The sequence below is a fragment of the Amblyomma americanum genome, chromosome 1 (genome assembly GCF_052857255.1).
Source record: "Amblyomma americanum isolate KBUSLIRL-KWMA chromosome 1, ASM5285725v1, whole genome shotgun sequence".
NCBI lineage: Eukaryota > Metazoa > Arthropoda > Arachnida > Ixodida > Ixodidae > Amblyomma > Amblyomma americanum.
This window is the reverse complement of record NC_135497.1, coordinates 192,733,823-192,761,391: the sequence shown is the minus strand read 5'-3', so window position 1 is coordinate 192,761,391 and position 27,569 is coordinate 192,733,823. Positions and strand designations below refer to the sequence as shown.

The 27,569-nt window shown below is 46.1% G+C and overlaps 1 protein-coding gene across 8 annotated transcripts in view; it reads right to left on the bottom strand.

Annotated features, from left to right (window-relative positions):
* Positions 1-27,569, bottom strand: part of LOC144114414 (glutamine--fructose-6-phosphate aminotransferase [isomerizing] 2-like) — an 89,449-nt gene that overhangs the window by 38,495 nt on the left and 23,385 nt on the right. The window contains exons 8-15 of one of the 8 annotated variants that reach the window (XM_077648139.1): positions 25,794-25,811; positions 23,244-23,267; positions 19,884-19,904; positions 17,020-17,146; positions 14,108-14,178; positions 5,161-5,253; positions 4,667-4,860; positions 73-193 (exon numbers count right to left, since the gene is read on the bottom strand). In XM_077648139.1, coding sequence (XP_077504265.1) covers positions 73-193; positions 4,667-4,860; positions 5,161-5,253; positions 14,108-14,178; positions 17,020-17,146; positions 19,884-19,904; positions 23,244-23,267; positions 25,794-25,811 — 669 coding nt within the window. Of the gene's footprint in view, positions 1-72; positions 194-4,666; positions 4,861-5,160; positions 5,254-14,107; positions 14,179-17,019; positions 17,147-19,883; positions 19,905-23,243; positions 23,268-24,841; positions 24,890-25,793; positions 25,812-27,569 lie in introns of all 8 variants that reach the window. The other 7 variants (XM_077648142.1, XM_077648141.1, XM_077648140.1 and 4 more) reach the window with 7 other exon arrangements.

Here is a 27,569-nt window from a genome sequence, read left to right as displayed (position 1 = left end):
TGACTGGTAAAATTTTACCATTGCTACAAAACACGAGAGTTAATTTGTAGATCAGGTATTTGCTGTGCGTACCAGACTGGGAAATGAAGAAGCAGACATCATCTCTGAACACAGGAGTGTTGCGGTCTAAGAAGTCGCTGGCTAACTCCACCATAACAGGCAACTCTGTGAGTTCTTCCAAGATTTGACGTGTCTGAAAAGGTAAACAAGGAAACAATAGAGAGCTCGTACGACAAAAGGAGAAAAGACACTGATTCTTGGCTCAGCTAGGCATAGAAATGTAAAGCCATCATTTTTTAGCACGTCGGAAAAAAAAATCAACAGCTCTGTCTTTACCAGGTACGGCTCATCACCAGGAGTGACCTGCATGAATGACGGCTTGTAGGGACCTGCCCTGCAGCCCCCTGAGTTTGCTTTCCCGCAAGGCACCGTGCAGCGGCAGTCTCACCTCGAGGCTGAGCGCATTCCCTTGTCAGTTACATTAACTGGCAAGAGAGGGCGCCAGCATCGCTGCGCGCGAGACTGCCAAAGCCCGCGCGCAGGAGAGGGGGCATGGGGGGCTTCGGCTGGGATCGTCGGTGCGGGCGGACCTGTCGCTCGCGGCTCCGCTCTTCGCCGGCGGGGCGAGGAAGCGACGAGGAGACAGGCTCCCGTACTCGTCCCGTCCGGCCTTCGGAGTATATATCCCTCGCCCTAGCGCGGGCGAACATTTGCTCGGAACCTTGCTGGTGAGTCGGACGACCTTGATTCATTAGCGTACCTTGTTGCTAGCTGGTGTTATCGTTTCTGTAGCAATAAATGGCTGTTTGTGTCAGCTGTGATAAAGATGAAGTGTGGCAAGTGCGCTGCACGCACTCGCGCGCATGGGGGGAGAGAAGACGACGAAGCAGGAGAATACAGATCGACTCGACCGTATGCTACGTGTACTGTTCCATTGCTAATTATCATTACTACGATACAACATATTTTGGCGACGAGGATGCTGTTTTGATTCGGGACCTTCACGTGGCCTGCTCACCATCCGTCATGAGCTTTTCTGGGCTTCAGCCACCACCACCCTTCCTGCCGACTCCTGGTCGTCCTGCCCTTCCATGGGAGCAATGGGAGCTGGCGTTCCGGAATTACGTGCTGGCCTCTGGTGCCTCTACTCTGGGCGCGGACAGGCGGAAGGCCATACTGCTGAATTGCCTCGGACTGGAAGGTCAGCGCATTTTTTATACATTGGCGCCGCCGTCGTCCACTCCAGCGCCTACAGCTGCGGCTTCGCACTCCGGTGACGAGGCGCCCCGCTTTGACGAATTTGATGCGGCGATATCCATCCTGTCGGAGCATTACAAATCGTCCGTGAATGTAATCGCCGCACGTCATCGCTTTCGCCGTCGAGTTCAGGCTCCAGGAGAGACAACCGATGAGTACGTCGCTGTCCTTCGCAGCCTTGTCGGCGACTGCGGGTTTGGGACCATGGCGGACGATATGATCAGGGACCAGCTGGTGGAGAAGACCTCGAGTTGCCATCTGCGTGAGCGCCTACTCATGGAAGGCTCCTCCTTGACTCTGTCGCGCGCCATGCTCCTTGCTCGACAGTGTGAGCAAGCTTCCCGGGAAGCCAGGGAATTGGCTGAGGAGGACGCTCCAGTACATCGTGCGAGATGCGAGCGCGGATCGAGACAAACACCACCTCAAGCCCATTGCTGCAAGTGCCAAAGTCAACCATCACAACCTGCTGCTGCAATACCAGAGCGCATGTGCTACCGCTGCGGTTCTACAACTCACCTAGCGAACAACCCTGCATGCCGAGCCCGCAACCGCAAGTGTCGTCGGTGCGACAAGGTGGGCCATTTCGACTCTCTCTGCAAGTCGTCCGACCGTCCTGTTCAAGTTCAGCAAGTTGCAGATACTGCTGACACATCGTCGATGCCGGATGGCTCCAGCAGTGCATCTATTCTCAATGTTGAAAGTCAAAAAAACAGAATTTTCGCCTCAGTCCTGATTGAAGGCAAGTTCATCCGCTTCCTGATTGACACCGGCTCATCTGTGTCAATTATTTCTGAAGATCTATACCACCGATTCTTCGCTAAATGTTTCCCGCTTAAATCAACTGCAGTTCAACTATTGGACTATACTAAGTCTCGGATTATAGTCCAAGGGTGTTTTGTTGCCACAGCAAAGTTCCACGACCGTACCGCCTGCATCCTGTTGTACGTTGTCTCGGGAGGCACAACGCTGCTGGGCCTGGATTCCATTGCCGCTCTACAAATGAAGATCAAAGGTGCATCATTGGAATGTCTTTCCATGACACCCGATACGCCTCTGTTACCTCCTGAGCTACGTCCACACTTCGAACATCTCTTCTCCAAGGAACTCGGAGTTGCTCGTGGCTACGTGCACACAGTCAGAGTGCAGGATTCCGTTTCTCCTGTTGCTTGCAAGCTCAGACGGCTGCCGTTTGCCATTCGTCAGCAGGTGTCCGAGGAACTCCAGAAGCTTGAAGCTCAAGACATCATTGAACGGGTCGACGCCAGTGACGACGACTTCGTCTGCCTGCTATCGCCAGCCGTGACTCTACAAGAGCTTCAAGAGGCAACCATCAGCGACGCGGCAGTTGCTCAAGCCATTCAGTTTACATCGGCGACATGGCCGGACAAGAAATCCCTACCGGAGAACCTTAGGCCATACTATCTCCTGCGCTCGGAGCTGTCCGTCGTGCAAGGCGTCTTGTACCGAGGTGACAGGCTCGTCGTTCCCGAAAGTTTGCGACGACGCCTCATGGACATCGCGCACGAGTCACACCCCGGGATCAGCCGCACGAAAAGTCGACTGCAAGAGCTCTACTGGTGGCCGCGAATGGACGAGCACGTCGAAGAAATGGTACGGACATGCGTCGTGTGCCAGTCCTGTGACAAATCGGCTCGTCCGGTGGCAGCTCCTCTGCAACCTGTCGCCTTCCCATAGAAACCTTCGGATAAGGTTGCCATTGATATCGTGGGGCCTTTCGACCAAGCTCCCAGTGGCTGCCGCTTCGCGATTACTCTCATGGATTATTACAGTAAGTGGCCAGAAGTTGTCTTCGCTGATGCCATCACAACTCAAACCGTTCAAGAATTCCTGCTTGGCCTCTTCGCTCGTGAGGGTTACCCTCAAGAGATTGTCTCTGACCACGGACCTCAATTTTCATCGATGGCCATGCAAACTTTTCTCCGAGAACGGGGAATACGCCATTGCTACTCTTCAGTGTACCATCCCCAAGCTAATGGACTCGTTGAACGATTCAATCGAGTGCTTAAGTCCTACATTCAGCTAGCTCTGTGCGAGCAACGCGACCTACGTACAGCGATTGTGGACTACCTCGGTGTCTACCGCTGTACGCCCCATGCCACGACAGGAATTGCACCAGCTGTCCTACTTCATGGCCGGTTGCCCCGCACAAGACTTAACGTCGTAGGACTGCCGGATCAGTCCTTCTCAATGGATCCGACAAAAGCGCTTAAGCTTTTGCGGCAGAGGCTTGACGAGAAACAAGCGCAATACAAGCTTTATGCGTACCAGCGGAGTGGCGCCCAGTGTCGTGACTTTCAGATTGGCCAGTACGTGCGTGTCCGCAAACCAAATGTGCGAGGCAAACTGTCAGCTCGGTTTTCGGAGCCTTGGAAGGTTGTGGAGCAGCGTGGACCTGCATCTTATCTGCTGGATGATGGGCGAGTGTGGGACTCGTCCAAGTTTTCTGCGGTTCGCCCAGAAGTAGTTCAGCAGCAACTGTCCTCCTCAGCTCCAGCGGCCCTTTTCGCTGATAATTCACCGCCTATCGACGGCAACCGAATGCCGCCGCCCAGTCCACAGTCCGGAACCGTGGTCCAGGGTCCTTCTTCGGACGCGCCTTCAATCCATATGATGCCAGCCGTTCCGCCCGCTCCGGAATCGGCAGCCGCTCCTCAACCCTCGTGTAGTAAATCCACAGCGGCAACTGCGGCTTCACCTCCTGCGCCGCCTCGCCGAAGTACTCGCAAAAAGAAGCGGCCCGCATGGTTCAAAGACTATGACATCCGCTAGACATTTTGTTTTTTTAAGTGCGGCGGAAATGTGATAAAGATGAAGTGTGGCAAGTGCGCTGCACGCACTCGCGTGCATGGGGGGAGAGAAGACGACGAAGGAGGAGAATACAGATCGGCTCGACCGTATGCTACGTGTACTGTTCCATTGCTAATTATCATTACTACGATACAACATCAGCCAGTGTGTCGTTCCTTTGTTCCCTCAGAGCAAGGCCCGCCGTGGTCGGCGAGCGCTCGGTAGCGTATGCGACCACGGGGTGGGGTCCGGGCGGCTTTGAACCGTGTCAGCCGCAATTGAGTGGGGAGAACGTACTTATCTCCCCAAATCAACCCCACAGGCTAAAAGATTTAACAGAATGCATGTACCATATTCTGCTCACTAAATAAGCTTCAGGTTAAGCATTATTTGTACAGTAGGACTTGTAGACAAAAGCACTGGTCCTTGAGGTGGACAAGGAACTTGGGAAATGCAAGCAATACTACAGTGGGCTGATGCCAACGTGTTCCTGACTCAGCCCAGATATGCCTTTGAAGAGTTTTTCAATGTGCAGGAAAGCCTCTGGCTAACATTCAGAGCTAAAGAAAGAAGACGACGGAGGAGGTGCAGCACAACTTACAGCTATGGCACTATGGTAGCTGGTGCCACAACCAATGAGCAGCAGTCGTCTGCAACGCTTGATCTCTGTGATGTAGTCTTTGATGCCCCCCAGAACAACAGTCTCTTTCTCAAAACTTAATCGTCCTCTCATGGTGTTGATCACAGACTCCGGCTGCTCAAAGATCTCCTTTTGCATGAAGGAGCTGAAGTTTCCTGAGCACAAATAGAAAAATCAGGTCACGTGTGATGACAAATACAAAAGCACGAGATAAATAAGTGCAGCCGTAGCTGCACAATGCATGCATCTGGCAAATAGGCCTTAAAAGAATCCAAAGTTTTTTGAATGTAGCAGGACATGTCTCAAACACTGTTTTAATCAATCTTGCTGCAGCCTTTATTATTGCCCATGGTAGTTCAAAAATACTCCTACATCTAACAATACACAATACGCAGTGCTCTAGCAGCTCTAGCCTTGAATAGATTCATGGTTGATGTATTATCGTGCCACTATACCTTTCATAATCTGCTGGATTTCCATCTTGAGTGTGATGATCTCACGGTTCACATTCTCATCAAGTGTCCGCTTCAATCTGTGAATCGTCAAATCTGAAATAATGGGAAGTGCTCAAACTGCATGACAGTCAACACAAAAGGCTATAACGACCAATGGCACAGTCTGAAAATGAATAGGTCATTAACAAATGTGAGCCAATAAGCTTTCGAAATGATATGCATCTTCCTGAAGCATGCATTATCATAGCAAATACAGCTGCCAACTGTCTCAAACTGACCATGAATGCCCAAAGTTTAAAAATTAAACAATTTGAGCAAACAAATTCATTAAAAAGAAAGCTTAATTTCAAGTGATAAGTGCCACAAGACTGCAAGAAGTGATGGAGTCATATGTGCCCTTTGATGCTCCTGAGAGATCACACCCCTGTGGGCTGCAGTGATTGTCGTGCACACAGACTATAGCATGCGTGGTGGCTGCATTCATGAGCTGAGCATCTCACACCTGTACTGCTGATAAGCACTGGTATAAGTCCAACTAGACTTCGTACAAAGTCCAATTGCAAAATCAAACATGCTGCAAACAAAATGGCACCGTACCCACTGTACAGAAAGATGCGTGCGGAGAAATTTTTATTTCTTTTTTATTGCCTATTCTACTTTTTGTATAGAAATATGATGACAAAAAGTAAGCAGGATTGATTGATTGATCGATCAATCAATCAATCAATCAATCAATCAATCAATCAATCAATCAATCAATCAATCAATCAATCAATCAATCAATCAATCAATCAATCAATCAATCAATCAATCAATCAATCAATCAATCCCAGTCTTTACTCTCCCAGCCCGCGGCACGCAGGCCTGGGAGACGAAGTTTCGCGTTTGCGGTTCGAGGCTGGCTGGCAGCCCTTGACTGGTAGCGGCCTCTTCCGCCAGATGGATGATGTTGCGCTGGAGCTCAGGGTCCGGGCTTATTAACAGGATCTCCTAGGCTTCTCTACTATCAATATTTTTGCCCGCCCCGGGAGAATTTGGGCACTCCCAAATCATATGGTCGAGGGTCCCTCTCGCACCACAGTGTGTGCACCGATCCTGCGACCTCAGCTCTGGGTACACGTGGTAAGCCCACACCGGGTTCATAAATCTATTGTTTTGTAGCCGCCTCCACGCGATAGCTTCTCTATTGTTTAATTTTGGGTCTGGTGGGGGTACCAGCCTACATCCCAATTTGTAATGGTTAACAATTTCCCCGTAATTTTGCAGGTGCTCCTCTTTCCCCCAGTGCTCAAGGGGCTCTAGTAAGCAGGAAAAACTGGAAAATTAAGGCTCCATAAAACTACAAAATGGCTGAGGCAAGCCATCAGTGTTTTCTTTCATAATTAGGTTATAAGGTGTACAGCTTGTACCAATGAGAGATGGAACGGCTGTCAGAGCAGTTATTCTGATGAATTCAGGATTATGAAGCCTTTTATTGCCATTAAAAGGATGCCAATGAGTTATCCTTCCTACAAAGAGGAGGATGGTTGAGTACCACAAAGACCAAACACTTAGAGAAGAAAGGACAAGGCCAAGCACTTACTACCAGCTTGGTTCTGTCCTTTCCTCTCTGTGCGTTTCAATATTCACGGTGCTCAGCAATCACGGATCTCAACCAACTTGCTCTTAGAAGAAGTTTGCAAACTTCGGAATCAGAACCTTTCTCCACTAGCATAGCTGTAGCCTTTTATGTGCTATACTAGTTTCTTTATTTTTGACAAATTGAGCCAGAAAAAAAAAAAGCTTTTGTTGGATTTCTGAAAGGACGTTCTTCTCTGCACCTTTTCAAGTATCGCGCTTTTTCTGTGCAGCACAGTTCCCTTTAAAGAATAGTTTTCAAAAAGAGGAGGCGAGTGGTGGCAATGTTTTACCTGCCTTTTGAAACCCAACTCCATGACCAAAACTGTATGCCTCTCAGTTCAGTTGTAATAAAAACACATATGGCAAGAATCACAAAGCTCCTAGCGTGCATGTTAGCCTCTTAGTCTGAGTCACATTATCTGGGAGCAAGCAAATATAGGTTTCAACACTAGATGCTGTGATAACATTCAACGATGGAAACATAGCATGAGACACGGCCTCAAGTTAGCCCAAATGCCCCAAGAACCTTAACGCTCTCCGGCATCTGAAAGAAGCTGACCAGCGTCGAGCTACTTTGCTGACCAAGCAGTGCAGCAAGGCTCAAAAAAGCCCAGGAAGCTTAACAACTGGTAAAGAAGCGCAATGAGTTGAATGATGACTATGGAGGTGGCGCCTAAGAAATAAATGGGTCAGGAATTTTTGGCACAGAAAAACTCTGTGGTGAATTTATTTTTTACTCTCATCTCATTTATCTCAAGCAAGATTTTTTGCTACAACAGTACCATTAGTTTCAAAATGAGATCAAGACAGAAAGCCAACTCTCAATATATTTCATACAATCATGTAGGAATATCCTGAGCCAAAAAGAGGCATGTGCTGTGAATTGTGCATTTTATAGAGAAAAAAAAAGACCAAGAGTGGCCTTCAATCTAGCCCTCAAGAGAAAAAAAAGAAGTAAAAAGTGTACTCCTTACCGCATGAAATAGCTGAAGTACAGCGGAAAGAGCACAAATCACTGAAGAAAATAATATAAACTTATAGCTGCTATCTCTTTTTTTCTGAAAATACTACCCTAGAACACGCCTAAATATATACAAGAAGGACAGGGCTTCCCCGGTCCCTCAAGTTCAAGTGCCATGTACGTGCCAGGAATACCAGCTCACTAGCGTGCACAGCAAGCTCCACTTATGCCAACCTTTGGAGGATGTCAGCCTTGCTGGGTAAAGTGGCCCTTCAGTTTGAACACTTTGTTCGAACCAATGTTAAATCCCCTCAAGGTCCCAAAGTACAAACCAAATTCAGTTGGTTTCCAACTGGGACCAGTTACTCCCAGTTGAATTTCCAGTTGAACGTTTTCACCTGGGGTGGCCTTCAGCATAGGCAGTTATTTTCTACTGAATACTAATGAGATCCAAAATCTTGACTTCGGTTGCGACATACCCAGTATTACAGTTGTAATTAAGGAGTGACTCGTACGACTGCTCTGAAAAAGGAGTAGGAGTTTGTGGGGTCTAATGTTTCAAATCAGCATGGTACTATAACAGATGCTGGAGGGCTCCAGATTAATTTAGACCACCTGGGATAAAAAAACAAACCAACAGGTCTAAGGTTTTGGCACCCAAAAAGTCAGCCAGACTGTGTGTACTTATAGCTAGAACCAACCATTAATTAGCACTTATATTTGAGAGGTTCAGTGCAGGTGGCTGCTTTAGTTTTTAATGCCTGTAGAAACCCAACACGTCTTTAGTATGTAACCCTTTCCTTGTACAGGTGTCATAATCATGTCATTGGCCATTAGAGCAAACTTGTTTATGATATCGAATTTATTTCCTGGTTCATGGCAGTTTTCAAAGAATGTCCCTCAGCAATCTTGATTAATTTACCCAGAAATCTTGAAAATTATATTGTTACGAGCAATTCGAAGGAGAACCTCCAGAGAAGACACGTAAAACTGCGGCGGTCCCCAAGTGGTCCGAGCGTGCGAGCGAGAGAGAACCGTCTTTTTCTACCGATGCAGGCGCTTCTACTTCTACAGTGGCACGTATCACTGCCCCCTCTTCTGCAGCATCGCCACGATGCAACTAGGAGGAAAATGTCCGCGAAAACAAAGCTGCAGTGAACCGCTGTTCAGTCAGGTAGTCTGTTGTGGTAAGGCTTCATGCGAACAATGTGCACGACTTCAGTAAGGTGCGACCAGTGTGATGAGCAAGCCGCTTGTGCGGGAGCAACTGCATACGTCACATCACTGATGCGGCGCACTACTTCGTAAGGGCTGAAGTATCTGTGCAGCAACTTTACAGAAAGGCCGCGGCGACGAACAGATGTCCAAACCCACACCAAGTCGCCAGGCGCGTAACTGACGAAGCGGTGTTTGAGGTTGTACCTAGCGGCGTCAGTCTCCTGTTGACGGTTAATTCGCAGGCGTGCCAATTGCCGCGCTTCCTCAGCACGCTGAACGAAGGCGTCTGTGTCAAGGTCGGCGTCAGAGTCGCAGTAGGGGTCAATGGACAACATAGCATCCAACAATTCAGCAAAGTGGTCGCTTGCCGACTGAAGACAAGCTGAAAGGGGGTCAGTCGGGTTGTCTCCTGCAGGGCGGTGTTGTATGCAAACGTTACGTATGGCAGAATGGTGTCCCAAGTTCGATGCTCGATGACAACATACATAGAAAGCATGACCGCTAGTGTACGGTTGAGTCGCTCTACCAACCCGTTTGTCAGTGGGCGACAGGCCGTAGCACGTCGATGGCTGGTGCGCGTCAGAGTCATCACGAACTGGGTTAAGCGGGCAGTGAAAGCAGTTCCCCGGTCAGTAACAACAACGGGGTGGGGCTCCATGACACAGGGCAATGTTGCGGATGAAGAACTGCGCCACTTCAGCAGCAGTGCCCTGACGTTGGCAGTCACGGCATGTTTTTACGTAGGCCCGCACCGATGGGAGTAACAAAAGTAATAATACTTTTGTTTAATCCGCGCGAGTGTACGACTTACTTCGAGATGGCCGGTGGCGAGTGCATCATGACAGGCACTTAAAATCTCTGGCTGCAACTGCAAAGGTACGACAAGCAGGAACGCTTCTTTGTCGCTGGCAAAGTTTTGCTTGTAGAGAACAGCAGATTGTAAAGTGAAGGTGTGGAGCCCACAACAAGAAACACGCGGGATGCGAGCGTAGACGCCTTAGAGGTAATCGATGAGAGGCGTGAACTCTGAGTCTGCCCACTGAAGCTGCGCCATTTGGGTGGTACTAAGAGCGCACAGGAAAGGAAAATCACCGGCGGGTTCTTTGGGACAGATTGTGATAAGCGCGCGACAAACAGTACGCATCCTGATGCTTACGGCCCGACTTGTAGACGACTGTTAAGTCGTATTCTTGCAAGCGTAAGCTCCATCTAGCCAAGCGTCCCGAGGGGTCTTTGAGGCTCGCCAGCCAGCATAACGAGTGGTGGTCGCTTACCACACAGAAGGGTTGCCTGTAGAGGTACGGTCGGAACTTGCTGATGGCCCGTATCACTGCAAGGCACTCTTTCTCTGTCGTAGAATAATTGGTCTCGGAGTGCGTAATTGGCTGGCATAACTGATGACCCGTTCGGCACCTTCTTGCCACTGGATCAGTACCACACCAAGGCCAACATTGCTGGCATCAGTGTGGATGACCGTGGCTGCGTGTTCATCGAAATGGGCGATTATCGGAGTACGTTGTAGACTGCTTCTAACCTCGACAAATGTAGCCTCTTGGTCGCTTCCCCACACGAAGGGCGTGTCGTCGCGAGTGAGTAACGGTAGGCGATTCGCGAGAAATCTTCAAAGCGCCGATAATACAAGCACAGACCCAAAAAGCGGCGAACGGCCTTCTTGTCAGGGAACGGGCGAACACCTTGTGTGTGCTGACAATGTGACCAAGAAAGCGAAGTTCCTCAAAGCCGAAATTGCATTTCTTGGCTTACATGGTAAGTTGTGAGGATTTGAGTGCTTGTAGCATAATGCACAACCACTCCAAGTGTAGCTCAAACGTGGTCGAAAATATAACGACATCGTCCATGTACACCAGGCAGGTCTGCCACTTCAAGCCGGAGAGAATGGTGTCCATCATGCGTTGGAACGTGGCCGGTGCTAAGCACAGACCAAATGGGAGCATCTTAAACTCGGAGGCCGTCGGGCGTCACGAAAGCCGTCTTCTCCCGGTCTCTCTCGTCCACTTCGATTTGCCAGTACCCGCTTTTAAGATCTAATGACGAGAAGTATCGGGTGTCCCGCAATCGTTCGAGCGCATCATCTACCCTGGGCAGTCGGTAAACGTCCTTTTTGGTCACGTTATTAAGTTTTCGATAGTCAACACAGAAACGCAGAGTGTTGTCCTTTTTTTTTTTGCAAGAACCACTGGCGATGCCCATGGGCTGGTGGACGGCTGAATGACATCGTCCGCAAGTATTTCGGCAGCCTGATTCTGAATGGCTTCTCGCTCCATCGGGGAAGCACGGCAGGGGCACTGGCAGACTGGTCGCGTAGCCTCATCAGTGATGATACGGCGCTTGGCGAGTGGAGTGCGGCCGACCTTTGAGCACGTAGTGAAACACTCCGCAAAGTCTGCCAAGAGGTCCGACAGAAGCTCCTTCTGAACCGATGGCAGGGCCGGATTTATTTTGACTGACTGAGGAACGTGGTGTGGGCCAGCATTGTCTGGAGTGGGTCCTCCCACGGTGCACAAACCTGGGACCTCAGCAACGTCGTGGAGGAAGGCAATAGCCGTGCCTTTGATGAGGTGCTGATATGCGTTGGAAAAGTTGGTCAGGAGGATGTGGGTATGGCAGTCACATAGTCAGACGAGACCTCGGGCAACGACAAGGCCCCGCTCAAGCAGCAGTGGAGTATGGCCGTCCACCATGCCCTCGTAGTCGTGAAATAGGTCGTTCCGCACGAGCACCAGAACACTGCACCGCGGCAGCACCGTGACGTCATTCTCGACAATGCGCAGAGGGTTGCTGCAAGGATCTCGGGAGCCAGAGCGGACCATGGCCTGTTTGGTCGAGAACGTGACACGTGCGTCCTTAAGGTCAATCACAGCGCCATTCGCCTGCAGGAAGTCGATAGCACGAAAGCACTTGGAGAGCACGATAGCACTCGGAGAGCACAATAGCACTCGGAGACCACGACAAACTCACCAACGCATGTGAAACCACGAATTCGAACTCTAGCCGTGCACTTGCCAACAAGGGAAATTAGGTGGCCACCAGCAGTGATCATGTGGGTCCCTGTCCACGGTGTCGGAACCTTTTTAAGGTCTCCAGCAAAAGCACGGCTCATAACAGAATCAGCACCGGTATCAAGCAGCATGGTAATCTCAATGTCATCAATTATCACCCGCAAACCAGATGGTTACGCAATACAGGATCTTGACACGTCTCGACATCAGCAGCCTTGCCTGCAGAGGTTGCTAGAGTTGGTTTTCCCGACGCGGACTGGGCGAGCAATGGCCAGCAGAGCTACTCTGGCGCCGGGGCTGGAAGCACGATAGTGAAGAGGTGAAGGCAAATGGGACTCGCACCTTCCAGAGCAAACACGGTTCTGGCACGCCCAGAGATGCTCCGCAATCTCTTGTGGTTGTTCACCGTTCTGAGGACAAGGTGCGTCGGGACAAAAACTGCGAAGACCAACTTGGCGGTACGGACAGGCTCGGTAGAGATGACCGGGCTCTTCACAGTGGTAGCACAGAGAACGACAGTCCGGTGTACGCCACAAATCTGACTTCTGAGGACATGGCTCAGCTGTAGCAGGTGCAGTTGCATAATATGGGGCGGTGCTACTGACGGGAGACGTCGAGGTGATACCGTAGCCAGGTGAAGATGCTGCTCATGGCAGGCGTCGGAGTAGCGGGACCGTAGCCAGCAGTGCGACGTAGAACGGATGCGTATGTGGGTCTGGCATCAAACTGGGGCGGCGCTTCGGGAATAGGAGGTGCCTGCGCAACCTGCCACACTTCGTCCCTGATGACTTCTGTCAGCGCTGCCAGCGGCACATGCACAACCTGGGGCAAACAGAACCGCTGGAGTTCCTCCCGGACAACAGACCGAATCAGTTCGCGCAAGGTGTCTGCACTGTCGCCGAGGCACGAAGAAAAGGTTTCAGGCACAATGCTGTTGATGTCCCGATTGTACTGGCGGGACCGTTGTTGTAGCATCGTCTCCATGTTGGTCGCCTCGGTGAGAAATTCCGCTACAGTGCGGGGTGGGCTGCGTACGAGGCCTGCGAAGAGCTCCTGCTTCACTCCTCGCATGAGACGGCGAAAGTTCTTCTCCTCTGTCATGTTGGGGTCGGCACGCTTGAATTGATGGGCCATGTCCTTGATGTACATGCACACACTTTCGTTCGTGCGCTGGTTTCGGGAGTGCAGCGCAGCTTCAGCCTTCTCGCGTCGGTCAGCGTTGGGGAATGCAGCCAGGAGATTCCGGCAGAACGTCTCCCAGGTGGGAAGGGTAGTCTTGTGGTTACCAAACCACGTCCGGGCAGACTCTTCCAGAGCAAAATATACATTGTGGAGCTTGCGCTCGTCTCTCCAGCCGTTGTAGCGGGCAACCCGCTCAAAGGTCTCCAGCCAATCCTCAGCGTCTTCGAACACTTCACCGTGAAATGATGGCGGTGTTCGCGGTAGGTGGCAAAGGATCGGCGCCAGGGGCCGGCTGTCAGTGGCCATGGTAGTTGGACTCAACGGGCTAGGCTGGGTCGGCGCCGGGGACCTGGTGTCAGTGGCCATATCGATTGGAACAGGTGGCCGAAGCTGTGTCGTTCTGGTGGGCGGGGAAGGGGCCCAAATTCAGGCGACTCTCCGCGGATACGGCGGCTGGGTCGCTGGTGAACAGGTGTGAGGTCCGTAGTGATGCAGTGCGGAGTGCAGTGGCCGGGAAGCGTACCCGGCACTGCTCCAAAAAAATGTTATGAGCAATTCGAAGGAGAACCACCAGAGAATACATGTAAAACTGCGGCAGTCCCCAAGTAATCCGAGCGCACCAGCGAGAGAGAACCATCTCTTTCTACCGATGCAGGCGCTTCTACTTCTTCTACAGTGGCACGTATCAATATAATGACATATATACAAGAAATGTATGACACATTCTAAGAGGATTCTGGTGTGGTCTAGTTGGTTCATACTTTCTACAACTCAGATTGACACAGCACAACGGAACGAGGACGAGAAGAAGAAACACTAAGCGCCTGTCCTCTGTTTAGTGTTTCTTCTTCTCGTCCTCATTCTTTTGCGCTGTGTCAATCTGTGTCGTAGAAAGCATGACACATATGTGCTGTTCAAGCAATGTTAAGCAAAGCAATTTACTTACGTCCCTCAGAGACAGCTGCAACATCGTCATCTTCAAGAAAGATCACCCTGTTGGTGTGTTCAATAATAGCACTAGAAGAGAACAAGCGAGAAAAAACATTCAGTTACAGTATTCATATATGCAACAGTACTGCATGTGGAAAACGTTTTGGTCGGCTATCAATTGCTACAAACTGACATGTTGCACAAAATGCAAATACTCTCCGATTCACATGAAGCTGTACGCGAGCTCCACAAACCATTCTCGACCCTCCCAATTGCACAGCAGATTACTTCTATAATCAGAACCCTCTCATCACGCAACGTGCGCATCCGCCTCGCATGGATCCCTGGACACACGGGCGATGACGACGGGAACCAGTCCGCTCGGAACGCGGCTCAGGAGAGTCTCGTTCCTTCCTCCGCTGGAATACCCCGCCATTACCAACAACCCTGCTGATATGTACAACAACTTGGCTTTCCTAATGTGCAGACTAGAGCGTGCCAAACAGAGGAGGCGTGCACGACTTAGGGCCGTTACACCACCGGGTTACCTTGATACCTCAGCTGCTCTCACATGGCATGAGCAGATCTTCATTAATAAGATCATAGCCGATGGCGCCTGCACGCCAAACATCATCCGTAAATGGCTTACCGGCCCTCGCTGGCATCAAGGGGACAATATTAACGTTATGGAGAGCCTCTACTGTGGCTGTAGGTGTCGTGCTAACCTGTACCACCTAGTTTGGCATTGTTCAGTGTTCCACAAGGGACGCGACGACCTTGTCGCCAAACAAGGTTTTCCCACCGATGGCGAGGAATTTCGTGCATTGGCCAGAGCCGGAGAGAACGGCTCATTCATTCATTCACATTCATTCATTCACATTCATTCATTCACTACTTTCAATTCCACTTAGTCATTGGAAATTTCATTTCGAAATGTGAGCTTCCATTAGCAATATGTGCTATTTTACAGTGTGCCCACACATTCTGTTGTAAACCATCTCTGAATTGCATTTCAACACAATTGTGTACATAGGCCAAAATGCAACAACATAACAGCGGTCCTTTTTCAAAATGAATTACTGCCTTCAGTGTCAGCAGCTGACAGCATGACTGGTGGCTTTCCAGACAATGCGGCTGACTAGATTCGCACTGCATTTTGCCGTGTGACTGCAACAGAGTTGAATCCGGCTGATGTCGCTTTAACCGTTCTTAGCAATAAGCGGCCATGCATGCTAGGCAGCATGGCCTTCAAGAACCTCAACTAATAACTTTAGCCAGTCAGTGGAATAACTTTTCATGTCCACACAGCCTCCAATGGCAAGCATCACATACTACAGGTCGTGCTGCCAGATCTCCAATATGGTTGATACCGTAAAGAATAAAAATACACTTGCCATAAAAAGCATTTCAATCAGCATCATCCTTCTGGTATAAACTTGTGTCAGTGCAAGTAGTGCTTGTGCTTTATGTATGTGTGCTATCAAATTTCCCTATTGCAAGCAGCTGGCGGCATTTCGTGAGGGTACATTAACTTGTGCTGTTCAAGCACATTATGAATATGTTAATGGGTGGACTACTGTAGGTGCACTGAAGACAAGTTAGATCTGAGCACTAGAGCACTTTTTGCTGTATTTTGTAGTTTTAAAGACCATAATTAGGAACAGCAACAGAAAAAGAAGATAAGCATCTGACCATGCAGCATTGTAGCTCCCATATGCCATCCACTGCACTGGACAGGCACAACAGGACAGGCCTGATGGCATGATTAAAACATCCTTTTATCACGAACATAACACATGCATGAAAGCAGTAATGAGAATGTGACTGAAAACCATACATGGTAACCCATGCACATTTACATGATGTCTTGCAGCTTATTCTGTTCACCCTGTTACTTGTATGGGTGCTTCCAAAAATATACAGGACCCAATATTTTTAAGTTTGCAACTGTAGCTAGCACTAATACAAGCAGCAAGCTGTTCAACGCTGTGGAAAAGAAGGTCCAAGAGCTAGGCTGGCTGAAGAGCAAGGAGGTACCAAGAGTGCTTACAGTGCTTTCCACCATCCCTTCATTTCTGGCACTCATGTGCCAATGAAGCCCAAGAAGAAGGTTCACTGCAGTCCTTCACTAGTATATATTTCAGGATTTCTTAGCAGTTATTATTTTTTAAAAATTTGACAGACTATTTTTTTAGGTCATTTCAGAACACAGTCCGTATTTTTTTTGGTGCATATTATTACCTGTGAAAGAAAGTTTTCTTTTTTTTGGTAACATATGAGGCCCCTCTGGGCATTCGAAATTCGCGTACAAGTAGAGTCCAGATATATCGAATTAGATATTTTGAATTACTGGCTATATCAAACACACAGATGGTCCCTTGAAAATCCTGTCTAAATAAAGTATAATAGGGAAGTTACGCAGTATATCAAACTGCAATTCTGCTGGTCGTTCAGTACAATGAACGACCTTACCCCTGCAAGTGGCATTTCTCCTAACGGCCTCTTGCGTCCTTTTTATTTTGCGGAGACTGGTCATGCTCAAGAGCCAGCTAGCTATGGTGTACATCTGAAAGATGCTGACTATTTTTGGTTAAAACTGAATTTCAAGAAATAAATTAGGCGTACGTTGTTGATAGCGAAAAGTCCAACCCCCATAAACAGTGGATGCCTAGCTCTTCACCAATCTCTTTCTTTCATGCTAAAATTCCATTCTGTAGCAGTCAGTAAGCAGGATGTATCACACCATTTTTCATTTTTGGCCCACGACAAAAATTTTAATTTCACTATAGAGAAGAATGGTGCGAGTTCAATTTATTTAGGGGTACCCCAAAGTAAATTAGACATTAAATGGCGAGTAATTACTCAATGGCATTCATCTGAGTGTCCAGCCATACAGCTACACAAAGGCTTAGCTTTCTATGCACATACCTAGCATCCGACGCAAAGAAATATTCTATTTCTTTGTCATCTCCGGGTGGGCCAAACTCAGTAGTCGATGCAGTACGTTGAAGGCCCCCAGTGTTAGAAGGAGGATGAGACTCTCTCGGTCTGTGGTCTAATCACAAACAATTGTAGAAAAAGGATTACTATCAGACACTGCTGGCATTGTGGAAATGTTATATGGTTAGACATAAGGAGATTACAAATCTATTACGGTATAGCTTATAACATCCTCATATTTCAGAGAATAAAGAACAGATTTAGGAGCTGCAGAGCTAATCACATATACACTTTGAATCTAATACCAACTATGCCACAAAAGTCTGCTGAGAAGCTGATGCTACAGGCCTAAACAAAAATGATGAAATTGAAGACTTCCAAGTTTGATTCTTTTTTAGACAGTGGACACACACAAAAAAAGCAGTGCCAACATAACTGATAACAGAAACACACAAAAAATTTGATAAAGCACAAGCAGCAAATTATATTTCTAATTAAATGCAAGGCTATAAGAATTACAGTGCACATACAAAGCATTCTCAATGCTATGCACTTAATTGCATGCAGATGCACAATCGAGACAAGATACGAGGTGATTATGAAAGATGGAAAACCTACTGGCCAAGCCCAGCAATAATGTTCAATAATTTCAGTTTTCTGCTAATAATTTTTAAAGAATAACTCCACAAGCTTTCTCTAATGTAGATAAGTGTGAGATTGCAAAAGAAAGGTTTTTATTAGGCTTTCTGCGAGAATGATCCATATATAGTAATCTCAACATGTTTATTCCTAACCAGTGTCAACATGTTTAAAAGGATTTGCAGACAATGTGAATTACTTGTGGATTCAAAAAAGTAAATTTGCAGCTTCCTCTTTTTCTTTACACATGCAAATAGGGATGATGCGAACAAAACAAAAGATCTTGGAACTATGGGGCCAGACCATGCAAGAAAAAGACTGACACCCACTGCAAGAGAACCTAAAAGGAGGTAAGAAAAAGTTGTCAAATTCTCTTAAACTTTGTAAGCAAAAAGATATTTGATTTGACATCGCAAAGAGAAACCAGGGACAAATCTTCAACAACAGTAATAAACGGAGACATACTATTACAACATTACAGATGTGTGGCTGCATTCAATTTTTAAGTAGTTTTCCTTTCAGCCATCCCCTTTTGCCATTCTATAAATAAAATAAAACATGGATATGCACTTTTGTGAAGAGTTATAAAGGCAGGGGCATGGTTCTTTAAAACAAAAAAAATGTTTAACTAACACTAACACAAATTACATCCTTAACAACTACACTTACTGCCGAATGCCTATTAGCTTCACATTCTCACTTCCATTACCACTGTTACTCCTGCCTTTTCACTAAAGTGCACGATCCCAAAAGTTTATTAATGTCTACCAGCAAATACTTTGCAAGGTGCTACCTAAGGACTGGCCAGGTAGGGTTGATAGGTGAGCCAATTGATACTCATTCATTGTAAAGGGAACTAAGCGATGTTTGTGGAGACAACAGACCTGCGTGCATCAATGCTAAAGGTGTGGACGGGAGAAGCATCACAGCACCCTGCCTCCTTTCCCAATGTTTGCTGTGCAATGAAGACTGTCAGTATGATACAAGTAATTTTTAATGCCACATCTGGAAACAGGATGTATGTGCGCATTTCACAGGTCCCTAGGGTCGGAAGAGCTGCTCTACAGGCAATGTATAATATTTTGAATACATCAGTATCGTCCATTAAAAAGTAAACAAAACACTGGAAGAGTGCAATACTTGTGGGAGTGCAAACATATGTCGTCAAAACAACAAACAGAACCGTTTTCATTGCCGTCTACTAAAACACACATTACTTCACATTAAATCCAAATTCAACTTTTAAAACAACTTTTTTTTGAAGATGTATCAGGCCTTGAGCCAGGTTACAGCTGAACTTTGAGTGTATTGTTGCACCTTGCAACATACAGAGCTCCAGAATAAAACAGCAGGGCATGAATGTATGACCAGTGATGCACTGCTTAGTATAAGGGAGCAAATTACTCATTGGTGTCCACCCAAGTACAGCCACACGGCTACAAAGGAAAGCTATACAGCTTCCACAGGAACTATGTAGTGTAGATAAAGAAAAATTTGTCCTGGTCTGGGGTTTGAACCCGGGACCACTGCTTCACTTGACCAATATGTTCCCACTTAGTTATTGATCAATTCGCTCGCACCCTACCATATGCTAGCCGTCCCGGTTAGCTCAGTTGGTACTAGAGCGAGTGCTCCGATGAAACAGTGGTCCCGGGTTCGAACTCTGGACCAGGACGAATTGTTAACTGTTAAGTTTCTGTGGAAGCTGTATAGCTTTCCTTTGGAACCACGTGGCTGTGCTTGGGTGGATGTCAATGAGTAATTTGCTCCCTTATTACAAATTTACTCCACCTTGGGCGATTCCCCTAAACATTCAACCAACACTGTTTAGTATACTTCTCCCAAGAAACTACAGCATTTCAAAAAAACATTACCGAGTCTTTGCTCAAGCTGTTATCGCCTTTCAGCAAAGCGTAGCATTTATGCACAGTACATTTTTTTTATTGCAACTGTTCATCACCTTAACATTATATTTAGGTTCATAAAACATTGAACTACCTTGATTTATTATGTGTCCCCACTTTTCTGTTCGTGGCCATTCACAGCTGCAGAAAGATGCTGTATACCATTCCTTTTCCACATCCATTTTTTTCAATGAGGATTAATTGTGCCTTAGCAGCATTTCGAACCCCCATGCATAAGTTCCCTTTACAATGAGTAGCCTCAAAGGACTATGAAGGAGAAGGTTGTTGACCAGAAGCAGAAGCTACTACCTGTCTGGGTGTCGTCTTTTTCTGCACCCAAGACCAGAGGAAGAGGAGGGCAGGAGAGAGTGAGGGTTGGTTGGGAGGCAGACGGGGCCAGGAGAGACAACAATATGGATCACATTCTACCCGACAGTGTAGGCATGCAGAAAACACAGCAGGCATGTATACATACATACAATCCATCGGGCAAGATACACATGTTAAAAATCCTCTAATATTCTGACAAAACTACTAACACAGCATGCTAGACACAAGTACAAAAGCAAAAATTTTTTCACAGTGCACAAAAAAGCATGCTTCAAAATATTATCTCACAAACTTATTTTTGTAAAAGTAAGACTGGTTCATCCTAAAGCTCCACCCATAGTATGTTGAAGATTCTTAACATGCAGTTGCCACAGAAAGTGCTAAATGAGTCTCTCCTGGCACGCCCTAACTGCTACAAAACACAGCCTTGTAGAATGTTGAGAGTGCGTGGGAATAAAGTGCAAATACAGGCAGTCTCCCTACAGGCTATGCAGTGAAGTCTTACAACTGGTACATAAAGCTAACCAACATTCTATCTATGGGGGTTTAACGTCCCAAAGCAACTCAGGCTATGAGGGACGCCGTAGTGAAGGGCTCTGGAAATTTCGACCACCTGGGGTTCTTTAACGTGCACTGACATCGCACAGTACACGGGCCTCTAGAATTTCGCCTCCATCGAAATTCGACCACCGCAGCCGGGATCGAACCCGCGCTAACCAACATTCATACAAATACATGCATACGCGTGCGTGCGTGTGCGTGCATGAGCGAGCGCGGGTGTGTCCATCTCGCAAAAAAATACAAAAAAGCCAGCACATATGCCTTTCAATGAAATTCTGTGCAGTGTTTCATCAAGTAAAATGTGAAGCTGTTAGCTTATTGCAGCTCTTTAGTGAACATAATTTTAAAATAATATGAGTTGAGTAAGAAATACAGCTACAGTTGGCATTAGTCTTATAAAAACCCGGCCAAAAAAAAAATGCAGGCATGTTGAAAGATTACAAGGCACTCTCAACTGCATATACCTACATGTGATTAAAAAGAAAAAGGAAAGGAAGAGAAAACAACCTCGCTACCTGCCGCTAGTAAAAGAGAAAATCTGAGTACCTAATGCCACTAAATGCACTAGCAGTGAACATTCTACCTCATGCAGGTTAACTGATGAACAGCTTGTACGCAATAATTTTTTTTTGCTAATGTACATCACCTCAACCAGGTCTAGTAATGCCCAGTCCCTGTGCTTATGTGCAATGTCAGCTTTATTGAAATCCAAAGTGCACCTGCGCTCTTTGCAGTGCTGTAACAACAAGTGCAAGTTTCCTGTTGCCGTCAGTGAGTATCCTGTAGTTTCTCTCATGGTATTCTTTTCTTTTCCAACTTATTGTTGTGATGAGCAGCTATATCCTGGCTTGTGGAATGGAAAAATTATTGCTGCAGTTTGAAATCAGCAACAGCATTTCAGTATCAGCTTAATGCCCTAATGGACAAATTTTTTTTTCCCAAATGATTTAGTACCCATGCTGCCATCTGTCAGCACACCAAAAAAAATGCTCTGGTTGACCCCCACTCACCTTAAACTAGACACAGAGTGCCAGCAAACACACAAGCTGAACTCGTCATAGGCTAGAAATGGCAGCTTACATGACTCGCCCAAATCCGCTAGGGGGTTAACAAGATGCATGACAGTTGCCCTGCATGTACTGACAAGCACAGTTTTATTGCAGTTTTACCCTTCAATTCTGAATGCCAATGAATGAAAGCACATATCTCACAGTGGACGAAGAAAAAAGCTGGATCCATTTACTAATGGGCAACCCCTCAAACTTTCAGGACTGCTAGACAGGTTATTCCTTTCATACTGAATAAAATACAAAATAAAAATAAAAAGAACAAATATGTTTTCTTTAAATATTAAGTACAGTAAATGCCAGCTCTGTATAATACAGCATTAACACTTTGCATTCGAATAGAGAAATCAGTTTTTGTAAATCACAAAATATAACAAAGCAAACTAGGAAGTCACAAAATGTAGCTTCAACATTTATGTGAAGCTGCATTGCCAGCTACAAAAGAAAAGATAGCATGGGAGCATTGACCAAATTCTTTTGTTATGCCACCTGGCAGCCAAGAGGCCGGCAGTCAAGCTTGTGTGCCCATTCTGTAGTTGTGAGAACGCTCACATGGCAGGCTCAACCCAACCCATTCCCTTTCCTTGAATTTAATGTCGTACAAGATGCTTCAATTCACCCCTCTTCACGGCACACTTTTTAAGTAAATGGTTGCAATGGGTCACAAAGTTTGTGTGTTTTGCGGCAACCGGCTGCTTCCCTAACGAAGTCCTGTGCAAGCTCACTGCAGCATGCAAGACAAAACGTTATCATGACAATGACGCATACTGCTATAAACAGACTTCATACCTCATCGCAACACTGTATACTAGCAGTGTACCCAATGATTTGGGGCCGCCGCGGTGGCCGAGTGGTTATGGTGCTCGGCCGCTGGCCCGAAAGACGCTGGTTCGATCCCGGCCGCGGCAGTCGAATTTCGGTGGAGGCGAAATTCTAAAGGCCCGTGTACTGTGCGATGTCAGTGCATGTTAAAGAACCTCAGGTGGTCGAAATTTCTGGAGCCCTTCACTACGGTGTCTCTCATAGCCTGAGTCATTTTGGGACGTTAAACCCTCATAAACCAAACCAAACCAATGATTGGGAGCGTCTTTCAGACCATTGAACCCAAGGAAAGTGCACGGTTTACCCGAAAGTTGTCATGCAGACGTCTCTGAAAGCATAAAATGGATATTCCAGGGTATCCAGGTGCAACCTCAACAGTAGGCCATTAGATTGCTATGTGAAGCAGCAATGGTATATGGTCAATGCTCTCGTGCCTCATTTACTTTTAAACCTGGCAGCACAATTTTCTGCAACGATTAGCTACATTAGCATCCATAAATGCATTGATATCTCTTAGACATCGGTTAGTTCACTGAGACATTGCCATGCCAGTCACCATGCCATGTGACTTGACTGTTCAATTTCAGAATTACTGTTCAAAAGCCGTTAAGAGGTGTGCATATAAACAACAAAATGTAGCCATGTAAGTGTAAGCTCGTGGAAAGTGAACAAAAAATACCTATAGGCGCATAGTAGAGTACCACTTGTGCCCATAATTAATGGCAGCCGGTCTGGATACAGTTTTGATCACACACAAACTGGACCAAGGCAGCACTTGCTTGCAGGCATCACAAGGGACACAAAATGCAGTATTAACCACAGACTCGGGCACATCATGCAGGTATGCTGATTGGTTGGTTACAGGGAGCGAAGATGAAAAGGTGTCTACCTTCATCATTTTGGCTGCCACATTCTGCATGCCGAAAAGGGGCTCAGTAAGCGAGCAGCAGGCAATGGAAATAGAAAACAAGAACACGAATCATGCAAAGGAGGGCAGGAATTAAAAGGTTGTCCACTGTAGCAAGTGGGGACGGGGGAGGAAAACATGACAACAAAACAATATACACACATACACGCACACAAAAATTGCATGCAAGAGCATAAAGAATTACTGTGAGGCAGTTGCAACACTGCACAAAGCATGCTGCAACACGACATATATTGCAGAAGTTATGCGGGAATGAGATGGCACCATGATATGCTCCCCCTCAGCAAAGAGGTTTTCCATCTTTACACAATGCTTGGCCAGCAATAGATTCTTCCTTGCAGTCTGTCCAGACCACAACGCATAAACACACTAGCGCAGAACTGCATATACGTATTTCAAAATGCACCTTTCTCACAGGCACTTTAACAATACTATGGCAAAGCATTCAGTAAAAATTATTGCCGTCATTACATTAATCAAACTGAGCCAGATATCTTACTCGGCAGCTTCAAAGGTGGTAATTATTTAGCAGTAGTGATTATGAATGCAATACCAGAACAGCATGTATACCCTACACCAAAAGCATCTTTCGGTGAACCAAAGGGAAAATTTACAGACCTCCAGGAGGACAGGTAACAACAAAAGTCACAAGCACTTTTTATGTAAAAATTTGTTGCATTTGAAAATATATTTTTTGTTTAATTTGAGTCACAATATGGCAGACAATGTTTTAATTCAACAATGTGAAAATGTGAACCAACAATGTAATACAACAGTGTGAAACAGAAGTGCATCAGTATCATTAATTTAAACCACAAAGACAAACTTTAGAGCACATGAATTCACTTTATAGCAAGTGTAGCCATAGAGGCAATATCCTGAAATTTTGGCACTTATATTTTCATTTTTCCTAGTTTTCCATTTACTGTTCTGACCACAAAAGATTCGACTAAAAAAAATCACAACACGGGTTTTTTCCATACTGTTCAGTACCGCCACAAATGGATGAACAGTTCAGCCTCAGCTTAGCCAAACTAAGGACACTAGTATTCTAATCTAAGTTTTTCCTAGTGCCTATATGGGTGACAACAGAAATGCAAGTAAAAGAAACCAATGAATGTAATGTAAATGCAGTCAAAAATGACTTCACAAGCAACAAAGAAAATTAATTTATGATGACAACTGTACATCATACAAGGTACAATTAGTACTCATGGCTACCAATGTGGTTTTAAAATTAATGCAATATACGAGCATGCATTAACAGTGTACCATTACCAAAACTTTCTGGGTGTTATGAAATGAGTCATTTTACAAAGAGAAAAGTTGTTTTTAAGAAGCTACTGAGACATAATGTGCTTGTGCTCCATTCTGCCATGTCAGGAAATGCCATGCATACTTCATAGCTGCGCTTGCATAAAAAAAAAGCACACAAGGAAGTAGAAATCAGCAGAGAATTCACATCCCAAACATCTCCGCAATACACAGCTTATATAGCCTTGCTCATGCATGTTAAAACATTTAGCATGCAACAGGAAGGTGTAAATGAAGAAACCTACACCCAAGAGGACAGGTCAAAGCACCAGTGCCAAAAGAGAAACCGCCACCTTGTGAGAGAGAGAAAGGAGGAGGATAACATGGCAATCATCAGTTGAACACATCTGAAGCTATTAAAGGGGCCATGGCATGGTAATGAAGTGTAGAGCTTTTTTAAATGTTCGCTATGAATCATAGCAGCTTGCAAATTATGCAGATGTAAAAACCGCCCACAAATATGACGCATAAAATGGTATGCTAAGGTTATCTATTTCTAGATAACACTCCAATGCAGGAAAATGCTATATTATAGTGCTAGCATACATGTCAGAAGCCATTCCATTTATGCTGCCAATGTCTCAATCTATTTCATGAAGTTCATAATTGATGCAATCACAAGGACTGTTTAGTTTAAGATTTTTTACCACATGCAAGATAATGAATTAATGCATCAATTAAATAAAGATTGACAATTCTATTGAAAATAAAAAGGATCAAAATAACTGGTATCAGAGGCCAGAGTATTGGTCATGACAAATAGTTAGGTAACAAATGTTTCGGGGTTAACAGATTGAATGCGTTTGTTGAAATCCCTGTTACATGCAGGTAAGGCCAGCAAGAACTATCACTTGCAGCTTGTAACATTGCGATAACAGGCTCACCAAATTGCAACTCTCATCTTAGGAGTGTACCACGGTAGGCTAGGCTATTGTCAGAGTAAAAAGAATTTTTAAAATACTTATCCTGCAACATGCGACTGTACAGTACAATGTTCCAATGTAGTAATGTGGTACAACGCGGTTGCTATCTGATGTATACAGAAACTGGACACAGGTTAAGAGGTTTGGTAGGAAAATATTCTGTCATGGCCCCTTCAATGCTCATGTGTCCTGTATGATGGAGAACCCATGAAAGGAAGTGATAAAAATAAGCACAAGAAAAAGAAGTCACACTGATTACCAAAAACTCACGTACTGTGATCCACTGTTAAGGCTGGTTGCAAAAATATAAAACAAATCACATATCTTTTAGTAAGTTCGTTAAGACATATTATGACACTACAAATAGTAAACTAGCAGATAAACTGGCAAGCAAATTTAAAGCTAACAAAAATAAAAATACCGTATTTACTTAGGTAATTTGCAAATGCATGTAATTTGCACACCCCTAATTCATTACCCAGATTTGGAAGGAAAAAAAAAATCTTATACTCGAATATTTTGCGTTCCCTGCTGCGCTAGCACACCAGCACACATGCGGCTACACGCAGGGCAGGCGTTGGAAGATCGACGCAGCCATTGTGTTGCCGCGTGTCGCCGCGTGCGGCTGCGAAAGGTGAGTGAGTGGTGTTTTGTGAATTGGTTCTGGTAAAGAAAAAACACCTGGCAGTTTAGCATTGCTAAGCATGAAATATTGTGCGAAAGTACGTGCAGTTCTTTGCAGGTGGATACCACCGCCACCACATGCATATACCTCAAAGCGCGACTAAGGTGTCCATTGCAATACCCATGGGAGCCAATTATGAGTCTTTCCTTTCCTCAAAATCAATGGAGTCTAAACCTTTTAACCTTTCGCTGGTTCTGAGAAAAGGAAAAGTGCATAACTGCCTCAATTTGCAGGTGGACACCACCGCCTACTCACAGCCCGATTGAGCTAAGTGTCCATTGCTGGGGTTCTTGGTCAGTTTCTGCAGCGCGTCTCACACTGCCGTTCTCTGTTTACTTGTTGGCGGTGCTAGCGTTCTTCCTCGATTTCACCCACAGACACATGCACACCGCTGTGACCCAGGGAGTGCGGCTAGAAGTGCTTTCGCACTAAATGACAATTGCGTGGCGCTTACCTGACTCGCTCGCGCTGGAGGTTGCTTTACTGTATGAAGCAGCTGCAAGAGCAAACTTCCGGTAACCTCCTGAGCATGCGCTGCGCCAGACACCGAAACTACCGAACCGTTGGCTGTTCAGTTCACCGCTCCTCAGCTGGGCCACATGCGAGGGCACAGTTTTATTGCCTTGCTGGGCTTTGTGACTATTGTTCCACGTTTACTGCTTTGAGTATGAGCACGTGCCGTCATGCCATCACGTGGGGAAACTACGTAATGTGGGTCTGGGGCGGGCATGTTTTGGGGTGCGGGGGAAGGGGGGGGGGGGGGGGGGGGGCAGAGAAGTCGATCTATATGGAGTCTACTTTCTTTGGCCATTGAGAGGAGAGAGTTCCAGGGTCGACTAATACGAGGCAATATATAGCATACATTGTGCGTTATGACCTTTGTAGAATCCTACAAGAGTGTTCGCGAAATCTGAGCGTAATTTGCACACCCTCCCTTATGAAGCCTCAATTAAAAAAAAAAAAAAAGTGCGCAAATTACGCTAGTAAATACGGCAAAAAATGTACTGCTTTCATAACTTGCCATACCAATCTATAACTTTCAATATCCTCGAAGCTTATTAATCACTGGCATCTGCCCTTCCTTCTTCAATGTACACCAAGATAATCCACCCTTTCTGCTTAGAAAACACCCAGCCTAACAAACAACTATAGGTGACATAGCTCCCTTTAGCTAACAGCTCTGCCACTGCCGCTGTCATCAGAATTGCAAATACACATTATACCGCATGAGCACGGCTATTTAAATATTAGTAGAACAAATTACCATTTTTTCAGCAGCAACCTAGGTAAAAATCTCAAACTGGTTCAAACTCATTTAAGTAAAAAATCCTAGATGATACCAGTTTGAATGAACTAGGAATTGTT